General features: G+C 34.5%; 1 protein-coding gene across 4 annotated transcripts in view; it reads left to right on the top strand.

Annotated features, from left to right (window-relative positions):
- SPATA17 (spermatogenesis associated 17) overlaps nucleotides 1-16,226 on the top strand; it is a 161,527-nt gene that overhangs the window by 57,594 nt on the left and 87,707 nt on the right. For all 4 annotated transcript variants that reach the window (XM_065745477.1, XM_065745315.1, XM_065745400.1 and 1 more), the window contains one exon: nucleotides 5,557-5,692. In XM_065745477.1, the coding sequence (XP_065601549.1) occupies nucleotides 5,557-5,692 (136 nt within the window). The remainder of the gene's footprint in view (nucleotides 1-5,556; nucleotides 5,693-16,226) is intronic.

Here is a 16,226-nt window from a genome sequence, read left to right as displayed (position 1 = left end):
ATTGAAGCCGTTACTGCCTTATTGTGCTATTTTTCATACAAATGAAGTGATTTCCCCCTCCACTTGGATAGAAATGACAATTGACTCCTTTGGGATGACCACTTAATAAACTAGTGTCTAGTTTGAGACATCAACTGCCGGATCCAGCATATTTAGGTCACTGAACGTGCAAAGTTCTTTACTCAGTCGCTTGCAGCAGTGTACTGGCCCAATTTTCCAGAGAGCAAAAACATAAATTATTTTCATTAATTTTGTTGAAAGCTGTCTCACAGAACATGCCTCATCATCCAGAATGTACTATTGAATACCTTTATGAAGTCCACATACATCAGAATGAGTTGCAATGTGGTGATAGAATAAAGATAAACCAGTAATAGCTAAGGCTGTGGCTTTCTGTTTTATTGTTGACTTCTGGTGTGACGTCAGACAAGTCACCTCACTGCTGGCTCTCTGTGCTCATAGCTGTACTGAAGGCAGCCACGCCAGTCCTGAACACACAGATTCACTTGTGTGCAGCAGTGTGCAATGTTTGCACACCATGTCTCACAGTTGTTCTCAGCAAGATGCTTTCTTTTAAGACTGGCATAGGTGCTTCTGTGCTACACAGTGATGTGCTCAAAAGATGCACTTGAAGGCATCAGTGTCAAAATGTGCACAGCGATAAATGTAGTAAAATATAAGAAAACAAGTTGCTCTGGTTTGTTAAAATCTTAAGATTAAAAAAATCTTCTCATCTGTATGTTTTTAAGATCTTTTACTCTGTTTCTGTCATAGCTGCAGTGAAAATGGCCGTTGCATTTTATGTTGTGCAGATATAACACGTTTGAAAACTTTGTTCAAACTATGCTTAGTTCTTCGTATGCTTTGCAACTTCAGCAATCTGCATATTTTCCGGACTGTTATTGTATTATGATAAACAGGGATTATCATACATTTTCAGATAATGTTTTCTTAACAATTCAACTTCTATTTGTAACTCTTCCATTTATTTTAATTACTAGCACAGTGTGCAACATTTATTAATCAGCAGAGTCTTTTTAAGTTAAACTACTAAATTAGCTAACCCCATTAACACAGAATACTCCAAACAAGCAGTAATAGGAGAGGTAGTTACTGTGCAAATCGTATTATACATGCGGGTGCTCTAGGGCACAGTTAAGCATGATTACCCTCTTTTGATCCAGTATTCCTCTGCTTCTTCCAGCTAATTTCCACTGGAAATTTACAAAGTAGCGCCTTCATTTTTCCATCTTAATTTTTCTAATGAAGTTCTAGTACTTTATAACACTGGGGATGCAGATTAATAAGTCTGTATAATTAAGAAGTTCTGGAATTTGCTACAGAAAAAATCTCTTTTACTTCCCACAAGAACTAAACAGTAGTTTTCTTCGTCACTGTATAGTACTGCAGACATAGGTTAAATAAATAAAAAAAAAAAACAGACAAAGGACTCTTAGATTTACTTAGAAATGACTTACAGTTTATTGAAAAAAACTGCCAGTATGTATGTAGCATGTAACTACAGGCAAGATTTGTAAGAATGCATCAAAAATAAATTTCTCTTATAAAAATACCGTGCTGATCTGTCTAGCTACATTAAGTAAAATATGCTGTATTTATACTTTAAAAAACTTTGATTTTTAATATGTACTCATTATGAGCTTCAGAATGGCTGCTCTGTTGCCATTGTTGTGCTCTGCAAAACCACTGTATTTTGCTTTGTTCACCAAATGTAAAGATGAAGATTGTTGGCTTAGAGCAATGACTTAAGGCAAAACCTGCTTCTGAGGTGAAGTTTTAGAAAGGTTTAGCTTATGCTGACTATGCTTTATGCCATAATACGACATCAAAGTGGAATTTAATTCTTCTTCCATCCTTTTACTTCTGTCTGTCACTTTTACTGAAACCCTTCAAGAACTTCTGAATTTAAACTTAAGTGACAAAGAAGAGTTGAAATCCAGATGTAAGAACCCTATTTGAGTGAACTTTTTCTGTTAGAAATTACTGTGTTATAAACTTGGGCAGTTCATAATGCTATTATACCATTATCTGGATTTAATTTTCTTCTTCTTTCATCACTCTCTTCTGTCACATTCAGAGCACAAAGTGTCATTAATCTGGGGAAAAGCTGCATTAGGTTTATATACAGAGCTACAGATCACAATGCCATTACTGAATTGTATTGCAGTGCTATTGCTTTTTTACTATTATTGTTGGTTGTAGGGTTATAATGATTTTCATATGACTCTTATTAATTTGGTCATCTACTTAACACACACATACAAAAATATTTTAATGGATGATGATTTTTGTTTGCTTTAAACCGACACTGAGTTTACAGACATCTTTTCTTGTAGTTAGATCCTTGTTCCTGTCAGCATCTGCTCACACAGCTCTGACCTGAAATTTTCAGTCAAATATTGCAACTTTATTTCTACCACATTCAAAGATGAAGCAGAGGTAATCTCTATTCCGGCTGCCGTTTATGAAAGAATGATATGTGACATTTAGACTGTCAATGTTGCTTATTATCAATCAAGAACTGATTATACAGCTAAAAAAAAAAACAACACACACCATACTGCTTCATGCTATCATGCCCCATTATACTTTTAGTGTTCTTTTATTTCAATTTTTAGCATTCTTTTATTGTTCAATCTTAAAAAATTCAGTGTTTTTTTACTTATTCCTCAACCACAGATACATGTTTTTGTCTGTATGGCACCTACTGCAGTCAGTGGTCTTAGAGAAGAAACGCAGTAGTATGTGAAAGATTATATTTGTGCTAAGTAGCATGTAGAGTATACAGTTAGTTGTATACTCACAGTCCTAAAATGTTAAAATATATGTGTAGTTATTTGTTTGGAATCGTGGTAGAGCTTGTGGAGAATGGTCTGAAAAGAATGCCTCCTATATTTTGTTATCTTCCTATCATTTCCAACCATTTGAAGCTTGGCTTTCAATGCATTGAAGCTGATATTCAACTCTGCACATAGTTCCTATGTCATCATCTGCTGATTCATGTGGATGAGCTGATCAGGACTTCCTTCATTTTGTGATGTGGCAGCTGTGCATGGTCATCTGGAACATGACTTGTCTTTCACATAACTGTTTCCACTGCTGAAATGCACCACCCATCACCTCACTGAACTCACATCTACTGTTTGGTCGCCATAAACATCCAGTGAGCATTGATGAATGTCAGTGAGTGCCGTTTTTTCCTCGTGGAGGAATTCAATCACACTCCTTTGCTTGATATGTACTTGAATGTCAGATGCCATTTTGTCAGACTGCCCCTCTGCTGCCGTCTGTCACACAGCAACAAAATGTAATGGAATACTGGTGGGAAGGTTCAACCTCTACTGCCATACCACCAATATCTGACTCTGACATTGTGGGCAAACATCATAAAATATGAGACATTACTTCTAGAGCAGCCCTACTAGATTACTCTGAGTACTGGTCTGACAAAAAAAAAAAAAAAAAGGTCCACAGTGCAGTCAAGCCCTCCACACAGGAAATGTTACAGGGAAAACTAGAATCATCATTTTTTTCCTTTACTTATCTTCTATTCTACTCTTCTCAAGATCTTTTTTTTTTTTTTGCTGTTTTGTGTATAAATTTTACAGATGCAGTATTCATATTGAATTATGAATGTTATGGCTCAACTAAATTCTATGCATATATAGGCAAATCCCTAAACTGCTAGCCTTGTCTTCTCAGCTATCCAATCCCCTGAGAAAGCCAATTTTCTTTCATGTCTGAACAAAAGAAAAATGTACTATTAAAATGCAATTCAGAAGTGATAAAAACTGCAAGTGGAGCAGCCGGCTCACAGCACCTTCGATGTATTCTCTGGGACACTGGGGCCACATTAATTTTTGTGTGCTTGTGATGTCCATCCCATGTGCAAATTAGCATTACAAGTACCATAATCTGTCTTATGTGAGAGTGTCCTTTCCCATGAGTATACACATGCTACTACAGATTTGTATAATTTAAAAGTCTGCTAACTCAGTGTTTTTCTCATACTAACTTTACATATCTTTTGTGGTACTTGATAGAGTAAATTGCTATAACTAGTAAAATTGCAAAATAATTTATTTTTATGAAGTGGAATTTAAAACAACAACAACAAACAAAAAAAACCCCACCCAAACAGTTGCTGGTGGATTATTTAGTGAAAATAAATAATTTTCTGAATCTATATCAGCCAAGAGATAGAAAGAAGGTTTTTTATTATCCCTCTCTTTATAAAAAAAATTTGACCATCTAGCTCTCACAGGGATTCTAGATCCTAAAATGCTTTCAACTACTGAAAAGGTTTTAATTAACTACACATGTTGTGGCAGCTTTAAACTCCTGAAACCGGTATTTCTAACTTTATAATAATTCTGCACTTGTAGAATAAATAGCACACCTTGCCTTTTTTGCAATAACGGCAATGAATAGCTTCATTCATAGGATTTTCCTTTGTATGAAAATGTACCTGTTTGCTATCTTTCTTGCAAACTAAAATAGACACATGGAACTAAGATACCTGAGTAGGAACTCTTTCATATCCTTTATATTTGAAGTGTCCTTTACCTTCCTTCACACTGTGGGTCCAACCCTGTACACTTGTCCATAAGATTAGGGATATCTGAAAACCTCTCATATGTCCAAAGCATTTACCTGGAATTTCACTGTATGTGGCAGTATTCAAGAAGAGAGTTCACCCTCAGTGTGATCAAAGATGAAAGAATCAAGCTCCAAAAATCACTAATCAGGAAATAGTGATCACTTCAGAGTAAAGCATACAATTTGCAAATTAAGAAGAAACTACTGATTTGTTTTGTGTTCTGCCAATATGTGAACGTCAGTAGTATTATCTATATGTTTTTATTCTGATAAACTAGACTACAGTATGTTTTACATTGGTTAACAGGTGCCAAGGGATTCATTTTCAATTTTAATATACAGAAGGAGTTCCTACTGATACAATTTAGATTTGGTTTGTACTTAAATTGCTGACATCTTGAAATATTTCCATCCTGATGCAATGATCAGATTTAAGTTGTGTTGTGTGTCTTTTGGACTACACAACTTGTAAGGCAAATGCATGGTTCTCTAGAAATGAGCCCTCTACTTGTGCGTGGTTTGTGCCTTCCATTGACTTGTGGCACAGACTGCATTGCCTATATCAACAAGGAAATCATGAAAAATTGAGCCTTGTTCATTTCTTCCTTGCCCACATCCATTAGTAGGACAAATGCAGCCAAAGTAGTAATCTGGTAATACTAGTCATATTCTATCTTTGTATAAGCTCTCATTTAATGCTGTCGAATCTCTGTAGCTCTTTGCTCCATTTATTTATTTATTTTAACAGTTATATGAAAAATTTCAGTAATTTTTTCCACATTACTGGGGGGACAGAGTACTATATCAAGAAAGTGAAACAGGAAATATCAGGAATGCATGTCCACTCAATCTCCTGCTTCACTGTTATTTGATTTACATAAATCCTGTGGCATTCGAAGTAGTAGTAAGTAATCTTTAAATATTCTTAAATTTCAGATTTTTGCCATTTACTTCATATCATAAAAATGAGAAGTATGAACTGTCTCTTCATGCATCAGAAAAAAATGTCAAAGAAACTTACGGAATTAAGCATTTCCGAGAAGTACAGCCTAATAAGTGGTTAGCAGGCAAGGTAAGTCACTGCAAAACTATGGCTAACTTTTTTTAGAAAGTTATTGTATGTGATAGGGCCTAATCCTGAGATAATCAAATCCAGTCTTTTTCGCATATTATAAAAACATATTGAGCTGTTGTGATGATATCAAGCTTCCTCAACTCTCTGGTAAGTTAAATTTGGAGAAATTCAAAACATCTCTCATCTACTAGATAAGAATTTAAGAGAATGCTTAAGTACAAATTTAGTTATATCAGTTCTGTAAAGTTTGTTGTTTCAGTGTTGTCTTTTCTCATTTAAGATATAATGCATATATTTACTCTTACATGAAAACCTTCAGAAAATCATGGAAAAAATAGATGAAAAATATTTTGTATTGATTTGTATATATTATTGAATGTATTTTGCATATATTCTTTGAAAAATAGTACAAGTGAATGAAAACTTGTTTTCCTTTTAAGGTGTTTTCACTAAACTGGCTTCTTTGTCAGAAACATCTCATACATTTCCAGTTTTGTAGTGCTACAAGAAACAGTATTTCTCAGAACATTCAGCTTTATATAAACTATTTCCAGTGGTTAAAACCTAATACAGTATGAGATTTCAAATGTCCATAATGTTCCGTCATTCACCTGGAATGATACAGAAAAAAGAAAACTGAACAATTGCTTCTTAATTGCTTTTTAGATTCTTAGCAGCTTTTGGAAACCAAAAGTTCAGAACTTCTGAATCTTCACAGTCGGTTTATACAAAAACAAAGAAAGGAATATATATATATTTTTAAATCATGTGTCAACTCCTGCAAAACCAAACACTCTCTCTGAAAGTATATGAAAAAGGAATATACTGTTAGGATATTAAAATAGAGTAGAATTAGTGAAAAAGGATGAAAATGAGCCAAAACAGTGTTCTAACATGAGTTTGCAGATGTATGTATTATTATTTTTTTCTTTGGATATCATAATCACAGAATATTTTCCCAGAATGAGAAAGTTAGGGAATTGGCAGAGCAGTTCTAGTAAAAGGCCTCAAAGATGATGAAGGAACTGGAACATCTCTTATACAAGAAGCTAAGGGAGCTGGTACTCTTCAGTTTGTAGATGATCAGGGGCATCTCACTGATGTATTTAGATACCTAGTTGGAAGGAATGAAGAAGGTGGAACCAGATTCTTAGCACCGTCTGGTGGCTCACTGTTATGAGGGTGGTCAAACACTAGAACACATTGCCCAAGGGGGTTGTGAAATTTCCTTCATTTCACTGAAGATATTCAAAACCCCAAAGGACACAGTCTTGGACCACCAGCTCTAGCAGGTTATACTTGAGCAAGGGGATGGAATAGGTGATCTACAAGAGGTCCCTTTTTTAAGACTTGATTACTCACTTCCTTGAAACTAACTTATCCTTGTAAATATACAATAAGTTCCAAGGAAATTTAGTTTGAAAAGTAATATTTGAAGTCATATTTTTTCTCAAAGTGTTAAGCTTTAAAAAAAGATCTTAGTAACATTTTGATATTTTATCATACAGGAACAGTTAAATTGCATTGCAAATAAAAACATGAAGATAAACATTCAAATAAACAGATGAATTTGTCTTACAAAAGCAATTAGTGTGGGATGTAATCGATTGGAGCCCAACTGCATGAGCATGATATATGTATGTAAATTAGTATAAAGATCTGTTGATCACACTCATCTTACAGTGTAAAGACTTCCAGTCCTTAGCAGTTCTTGGTCAGGCTGAAATGACAGTATTAAAAAATGTAAAAAGTCTTATATTGTATATCCTATCATATATATATATATATATATATATAATGCACATTATATTATCTATAGCACCTAGCTGATATCACTAAGCTGGCTTGTAATCTTGGATAAATTTCAACCTTTATCTCTGCAGATATATAGCTATATACATTAACTCAATATGGCAAACAGCCTTCCATCTCCAATTGTAAATCAAAATTAATCTTCAGTTAGGAGTTTTGCTCAACACTTGGTCTGTTTAATACAGCTATTCTGGGGGGCTTCCATGAGATTATATTTATGTTAATGCATTATTACAGCCTGAATAACTGACAAGTGCCAGGATGTATATTTCACTTCTTTAAGTATTATACTAGGTACGTCTTTCTTATTGTTGTTGATAAGAAAAACTATGGTGTAATTTCTTCCAGGTAGGCAGTTCTGTGGTTAGTGGGTCAATAACCTCTCAGATCTGCTGAAGTATTATTTGATACTAGCTGCCTTTTTAAAAACTATATATTGAAAAGGTTTTCTTTGTGTCCACAAGCATGTCCTGGTTGTATTTCCTTTAGATTTTCATGTATGTAAGCATTCTAATTCAAGTTACAGAATTAGTATGCAAATTATGTAATTACTTCAGAAGCAAAATAAGCAATAATGAGAAATAGTGACTAGTAATACTTCCTCTGGAATGCTTCCACTTAGCTTTCAAAAAAGTTATTACGTTAAGGGAAAATTGTTCTTCAATAAAAACTAAAGAAGTTAAGAAATGTAAATAATATGCTTCTAGTGGGGGAAAAGAATGTTTTACCCAGATATAAACTACTATAAAAATAAAAATGCATGCATACTTTTAAAGTTGAAACAATGTATGTCAAGGTACCTTGGAACACTTTTGATTTATATGTGAGAAATATCAATATTAAAAAAAAAAAAAAACACCAGTCACTGTGAGTTTAATCTACAGTGATAGGTCCCAAAATAGCTGGACAGTCAAGGGATCAAATTCACTAACTGTAATCTTTCAGTTGTCAAAACACTCACATATGTTCATATTTACTGAAGCAGAAATGATAGCTTACAGCCTTTAATTGGTATTGGAGTTAGTTTGCATATGCATTTTAGAAAACTGACTTAAATGACAGCATTAAATATTTTCCTATTTGGAAAATTCAGCATGTGATGTTTGAAGATATTCTTTGCTGAAATATTCTTTCCTCTGATACCTTATTAGAGGTGAATTACAGTACAACTGCATCACTGTTCCATTATTTGCAGAGGCATTTTGGCCCTAAACAGAATTTTATTATCTACAAAGCATAAAAATATCCAGTACTGCAAGGAATTAATTTAGAGAACCTAAGCATATTGCACAGAACATAAAGTTGACCTTTACCGTCTACAGCTTTTGGAATGGAGTGGGATGTGGAACACATCATAGATTTAATGTGGCACAACGCTGTCTGCAGAAACTTGGGTGGGACTGTGACTGCCTGCCCATTGCACCCGATGATTGAATCTGCTGTCACCAGCATCCTGATAATAATGAACATTCAGCTTAACGACCGTGATTATGATTATCATAATTGATGTGCAAGTGCAGTGTGTGGGGATCATTACGGCTGAACTGTACAGCAGAGAAACATGCCTTAGTTATGGATAATTTTACTTTTATGTATTGATTGGGATAAAATATGCCTTTCAAGTTCAACAGGCCAGTGTAATATAATTTTAGGAAGACTTCTACATGTACGAATTGATGATTATGAGCTTCCTGCAAAACAGTCGTTCTGCCTGTTTGTTTTGAATTGTTTCATTCCATTAATAACAGGAAATAATTAAATAATTAGATGTTGAGTGGAAATCACTTATAGAGTACTGCCAGCATTAATCAGATATCAAGCTGAAATATTTCTGATTGTGATGGCCTTGCCTAGGCTAGGAAGAATAGCGCTAACATAATTCTAGTTATGTTTGAACAGTAGAAACTGGGCTGTAGTCAACATCAATATCATTTTCATGCTGTATCATGTTACCATTAGAGCAGGCCATAGTTGTTGGTTATGTAAATTGTATAGCTTTCACCTCTGTCACCAGAGGCAGAGCTAAAAGCGTAATTCAGGCAGTGTAGATAAAAGCACAGACCACAACCAACCCTTTCATTCAGTTTTTGTTGAATAGTGATTGCCATCGGCTGAGATTATGTGAAGTTGCAAAAGTATTTCGTTAAGTCGCATAATGACATGTAGACGTGCTTCAAGCTCAAGTTTATAAAATGAATGCTAGGACATTAGTATAATGCTAGGTATTTCATTGATCTACAATAGTTGTAAATTTTGGCTCTTAGTTCATGAACTAGCAGAAGAGTCCTATTTGGAATGACTGAGGTAACAGACCACAGAAGAATGTCTCACTTGCTTTCTACCATAAGGAAGATTACAACGATTGAGTCTCCATGAATAAGTTTCAACTGCAAAATTCCTCTCACGTTATTTTACTGTTTGGAATTTCTGTGATGAAAATGAGAACCCTCTGCGTGTCCAGGAAATTCATGCCATTCTGTATAGTCTGTTGCCTCTGAAACTTCAATAATTTCAGTTGTTTTGATTGTTACTTGTGTTATGGAACAAGTTGTGTAACACTTGAAGTTTCACCTATGCAGGAAGTGATCCATAAGGAGAATATATCATGGCCTGAAAATCCTCGTTCCTTAGAAATTGAGCAGATCATTTCTACACACATGACTTTTCTACATGATCAATCCATTTCTTTTCACATTCTTCTGAGGCCACTGTGGTCCTGTAGTTTCACAGAAAAACTTCCTTTGTATTACTGCAAAAGTATTACAGTATTCTTGGTTTTCCATTTCTTTCTATACTGATTTTTTTTTAAATTTCACTTTAACTAGACTTTTCTTAATCTTGCAGCAACTATACTTGAGAAAATGTATGAGTGAATTTTTAAACGTTTTCTTAGACTAACAGTTTTTAAAGGAATTTGCTTGGTTTCTTTTCTATTAGAGAAAACAAAAGCATACAAGAATATTTCTAATGCAGTGTAGTATCCCTGAAGAATATGGACCTGTTCTATCAGCCTTATTAAATGTTTTAAAAATGTCAAAACTGTATTTATTAGTAAGCTTTCTAAGAGAATTTTCTAATGTACATGAGGTAGGACATTCTGAATATCAGATTCTTTGTTTCTCCAGTGCAATTGCCGTGTGTTTTCCTAGGCAATGTAAAACTGACATAATGTGGCAGCTAGAAGTGGCTCTATTGTAGGGGAATTATTAGGTGATCTGTAAGAGTTTGTGTTTTACACTACTGATTTCTTCATGAGCCATGTCAGGGATAAAGATTGTTGGCAAACTGTGTTGCACTCTAGCAGTCTCTGGCCAATGACATGGCTCCTGTGCAATTATTACTGCTAGTGTAACTTCATGGATCTATTCAGATGCTTCAGATAAGCCCTTAGGTTTGAGTTATCAGCTCTCTAGTTCCAAGTTAAGGCTGCTTTCCTACACTTCACTTATTACTGTACGTCCTAAACCAAATTAAATATTCAAAATCCAAGAATCTGGTCCTACAGCAATGCATCCTATATAATTCATGAAATCTCTTGTATTCTCTCTACTGTCCTCATAACAACCCTTGTGAGTAAGAATACTTCTGTATCCTCATGTTATAATTGGCTTGTGAAAGTCCTTGACTTCTCCTAAAGTGATTCTCACAACAGGATCACTGTCCCGAACTGTGAGCTCCTTGGAGCTCAGGCATTTGGCTACATTCTTGTATAGATAGTACTAAAAAGAAAAGCAAATATGCCAAAAGCCAGGAATATGTCAAAAATAGCAGTGCAGCAGTGAGAACAGCAGACATTACCTCTCTTATTACAGGAGTAGAGTGAAATCTCTTTAATAAGATGCATCCATTCAGTCTTCTAGGAAACAAAAACAGAATTTCAACTTGTGATTGTTGACACTGATTTTTCCAGATTCCTTACCCGATGCTGTATTTACAGAAATGCATCTGATTCTAAAGAAACCTTTCAGAATTCCCATTGCAAAAGTTCTTGTGTGGCGATTTTCTCACTTTGAGAAGAATTCTTCATGTCACTGCTACTCTGCTGCCCTTAAAAACACTACTCATTGTGTAATGTAGATGATTATGAAGAATCAGCCATTTCTCAAATTAATTTCTTAAGTGTGAAAGGAAGGCTAAAATTGTGAAGCAAATTGAAAGATACAAAATGGCTACTGTTTAACTAAATACAGAAAAGAATGGGTGGGTATCTGGAAGGCTGGAAAGAAAAGCTGGAAAAGCTTTCTAGCAAAGGTTACGGATGATTTACAGGGTTTGATTTTGAAGGCGTAATACAAAGTAGTGACTGGGAAGAGTCAAACCATTCAGTTGGTTATTTGCATAAGAAAAGATACTGTCACCACTCTTCTAATCAAATCCATTCCAGTAGTTATTTGTCGGCAACTAGTTAAATATTTTATAAAACCTGATTTTCAGTCCTGTGATTTCTCAACGGGAAAATGCAGTCCCTTGATGATGATTCAAGGCTTTGAAGAATAAATTGATTCGAAAGAGAAAATTAGATGGTACTTATTATACTGCCTAACTAGCAATTCAGTGTCATTTGTCTGTAGGATGATAAATGTCTTGCTTTGCCTACCTTCCTCATTTCATAACACAACTTGCATCTTTATAGCATAAAAAGAAAATCATGATTTTTAGTAAGTTAATTTCAACCATCAATTTTTGAGGGAGACATATATAAATATATATATCTTTAACTTCCCATTCTATACATCGCTTAAACATTTTAAAACTTCTGGTTTAATGAGAAAAAAAGCTTTGCTAATAGAGTATCTGCCTTAATTCTGTCAGTACACACTCAGAGGATATTATAGCAACTTATGGCAGAGCTTTAAGTCCAAAAACAAAAAAGCTGGCAACTCTAGTGTTTGTTTACAAAATATTTAATTGATGTTAGTTTTAGATGTTTGTGATTGTTATTTGATTTATTGGAATTGAAAATCCTCACTCTAAACTGGGAAGTGTTTGGCCTTACCTTCTGATGATTGTTTTACAGGGGATGTTCAGTGTTTTTGGAATTAAGATTTGTTCATACTTTCACCAAACAATGTATTTCAACCAAACCAATTTGTCAAAATATTGAATAAAAAATCTAGATTTTGAAGTCAATAGCAATTCTTGATGCAGCATATCAGCAAAAGCATGCTACTTGTTATTTAATAATTCACCTTCAGTGTGATTGTGATGATTAAATAGAGTTGAAATGATAGTAATAGAACTTCTCACAACTCTGTAAGATTAACACAGCCCATGCTGCCATTCAAAAATGCCTGGGATATAAAGACTAATTCTCAATGCTTAGAATAGTTATGTGTTATAACCAGTGATGACTATAAGTGATATGCAGAAAAATTCTATCTCCTTCTAGGAGGTATACTCTGGATACAATGCTCTTACCCATCTTCACAGAAAAATAGACACTTTGAATCTCACCTTTGATTGCATGTTGCTGGTGGATTTACAAACTGTAGTCTAAGAAGCATCTTCTGGTAGCTTCTTGCAACATATACGACTAGGATTTCAGAATGTCACATCTTAAAATGTTGCCTGAAAGATTTTATTGAATTTATGCATTGTGATTGAATAGCTGTGTAATTTATAATGCTATTAGCAAATATATCTGCTTTGAATGAATTCTAAAAGATTGTGCTGGATGTATGTCCAAGCTGAGTGAAAAGCTGCATGTTTGCTGCTTTGATGATCACTCCAGAGAGCAAGTGTAGATTATTCTCAGTGCAATAGACTTCAGTGCAGTGAAATTAGTCTAGGGTTTATAATCTTAGAGTAATCTACGTTTCCTGAACAGGAAAAAAAATTGTAGTACAAGTTCTGTGTACTTGTGTTGGAGTGAATGAGAAACAAGTGATGCAGACTGCTTGTTCTCCTAATGGTTTTATATAAACAACTACTGCTCCTTTAAAATTTAGATCATGAATCAACTCTGAACTTGTTTGCTCCATTTCAAGTAGTGATGTGATACACTTCAGCATTTATTCATTTAATTCCCCTGAAAATCTATTTTCAAAATACCCTTTACAAATGTAAGTTAAATAGATCTTTCACCATGATCAAGGTGATAAACTCTATTCTCCCCTACATTTTGTTTTTTGTTGATCTCAGCATAAAATCTATGTGCAAACCAAAATGCCCCATCAGTAGTTATATATGAACAGTTGTGTTACTGTGTGTTAATATTCAAGAATTACAGTTATGGATTTACTCTAGAATAACCTTTTCACTTCAAATTGCATCTTCATTTTCATTTAAATAACCTTACAAGCTTTGATGAGTTAATGTACAGGGATAATAGTAGATATGGTATATGGGACAAGATGAAGACTGTGGTGAACACTGTATCTGTTTTCTAACTTTACTGGTTTTGTTTTCCATAATGAGTCTCTCTAAGTAGGAGTTTACAGTTTGGCTGTGATAATAGCCAATAACAATATTCCCATCCCAAGGCTGTGTTATGTGTTAGGATCTCTCACTTGTATTTATGTGAAGGAATGGCAGTGTAAGTGATAAACACTGATGATTAGCAATTGAATGCACTGCTCTTTTACAGTAAAACTTGTTGGATATGAGAAAACAAAAGAAAAGGGAAACAATAAAAAAACCTGCATATTAACAGACTTTGTGCACTAATGTGAAGCTGCTTGATTGAGCAGTGCAGTGTCAACCATATCTTTCTTCTAATGCTAAAAGTAATGCACATAGACAGAGTGACAATCAGAGTACAGCCTCCCATCAGCTGTAATTAATCTTTTAGTTAACAGAGACTAGAAAAGCTTCTCATCAGCCCCTTCTGAAGTCTGAGGCACCCTGTTTTTTGATGTTTGCATTCTCAGTAAAATTGTCCCCACCAGTTCTAACAAATTGAAACACCAGGCTAATTATGGCAGCTAATGAAGTGTGTGGAATGGTCACAGCTTGTCGTGAAACTGTTCCTTCAGCTCAGATTAGAGTTTCATCAATCACTTTTTTAAACTGATCCAGAATTGCTTCTGCTCAGTGCTTGGCATTTTTAATGCTGTTTCTGTAATTGGTTTTTTCCCCAAAGCTTAGGCTATTTTTTGAAATATTACATTCTTAGGACAGGACTTACAAACTCTGGTTTATAAAAAAACATTTCATTATTGCCTCTATCAGCTGATCAAGTGCTAGAAAGCTAATAAAAGAGGCAGAAATATAAAATTTGATGTATTGCTTTTAATCCAGCTAAAGGTAGCAATAAAGCATATACACATATATGTATATGAATCATTATTACAGTGGTCTGGGTGTATAGTGCAATCTCATGAGACATGGTTTGTGGACTGGATGGTTGAAATCCCACCGAAGGACCTAAATGAAATAAATGAATTGGTCTTAGCTTATTTCCTTGTGGATTGTGATCCTCCATATATCACTCAAAGAGTTTGGCATGATTTGTAGTTTTTGCAGATACCCAAGACTTTGGCAGCAGGAAGACCAAAATGTGTTGCTATTTTAAGTATTTTGCACTTCAGGTCAAATCCAAAGTCCTCAAAGAAGTATGAGAAACTTTACAGTATAACTCATATTGCTACTACACTGTCAATGAATAAATTAGCATATAAAACGCTGTAACAATTCTGAGTTCATCATTTATAATATATAATAGTATTCAGCTATACATTGAAAGTTCTACATAGGCATTAAAGGCACAGATGTTAAAGTATAAGGCTAAATTCTTTCCTTGACATATACAGAGGGGTGTAGAATTTACTTTGGAAGTTCGCCAGCTAAAAAATGAAATAAACTTTCTCTTATGTAGTACCATAGAATATGTTTGCACAAGTTGTCACATTTGTTATATATAACATGTATTCATATCTGAACCACGACAGCATGATCTCAGTTCAAGTGTTGTGAGCAATTTATTTATTGAATTCGTGCTAATACATGTCATCCATATAATTTTTCTGAACACTTGAATCTGAAATAATGATTGGCTATAAAGTTCAGATGTTACTCCCCCTGAAATTTCTTAATCATCTGAAATTTGACAAGAACTAGCTTTGTGTCAATGCCAAAACAAATCTTTGGTACAAGTGAATAATCATTGATGCTAACTAGCACTTCTTGAAATATATAAAGGAATGGGAATGGAATAGTAAGCACCGCTGAGAAATGAAGGGAAAGTAAATTGTTGGAAGAATAAAGTGTTTATTTTGCTGTAAGTTCCCTTTGACTAGTCATATCCTTTCACTTTGGGAATGAGGGTGTGAGGAAAAGGAGCAGGAGTCCTTCCTCACTGTTAGTATTCCTCTTTGACATTCTTTCTGACATGACATAAATACTTCTCAAGTTCCTTTAAATATCTTCCACAAAATTGTCCCCCCTGCATGGAACATGACAAGGAACACATCTTTCTTATAGCTTTGGACTTCATCAAACATCCACCAGGCATGAAGACATCACCTGCCCAAGCATTCTGGCTAAGTACTCCAGCAGCTAAGAGTCTTTGCAAGGAAATGTATACTTAGAATTAGACCCATAAAGTCGTGTGCACTCCCTTATGTCTGAAGTACTGGTACATGCTTCATTACTTGTCTCTATAATCTAATAATATATTTCTATTAGCTTTCAAAAAAAAAAAAAAGTGTGAAAAATAGCACAGTATTTAGCACATCCTAGGCAAATGCAGCTTTTGATTGGGTTAAATTATGCTGTGTAA

This window comes from Cyrtonyx montezumae, unplaced genomic scaffold (genome assembly GCF_038088225.1).
Source record: "Cyrtonyx montezumae isolate F1298 unplaced genomic scaffold, pur_monq_1.0 scaffold_0, whole genome shotgun sequence".
NCBI classification, from domain to species: Eukaryota; Metazoa; Chordata; class Aves; order Galliformes; family Odontophoridae; genus Cyrtonyx; species Cyrtonyx montezumae.
This window is presented reverse-complemented; position numbering and strand designations above follow the sequence as displayed.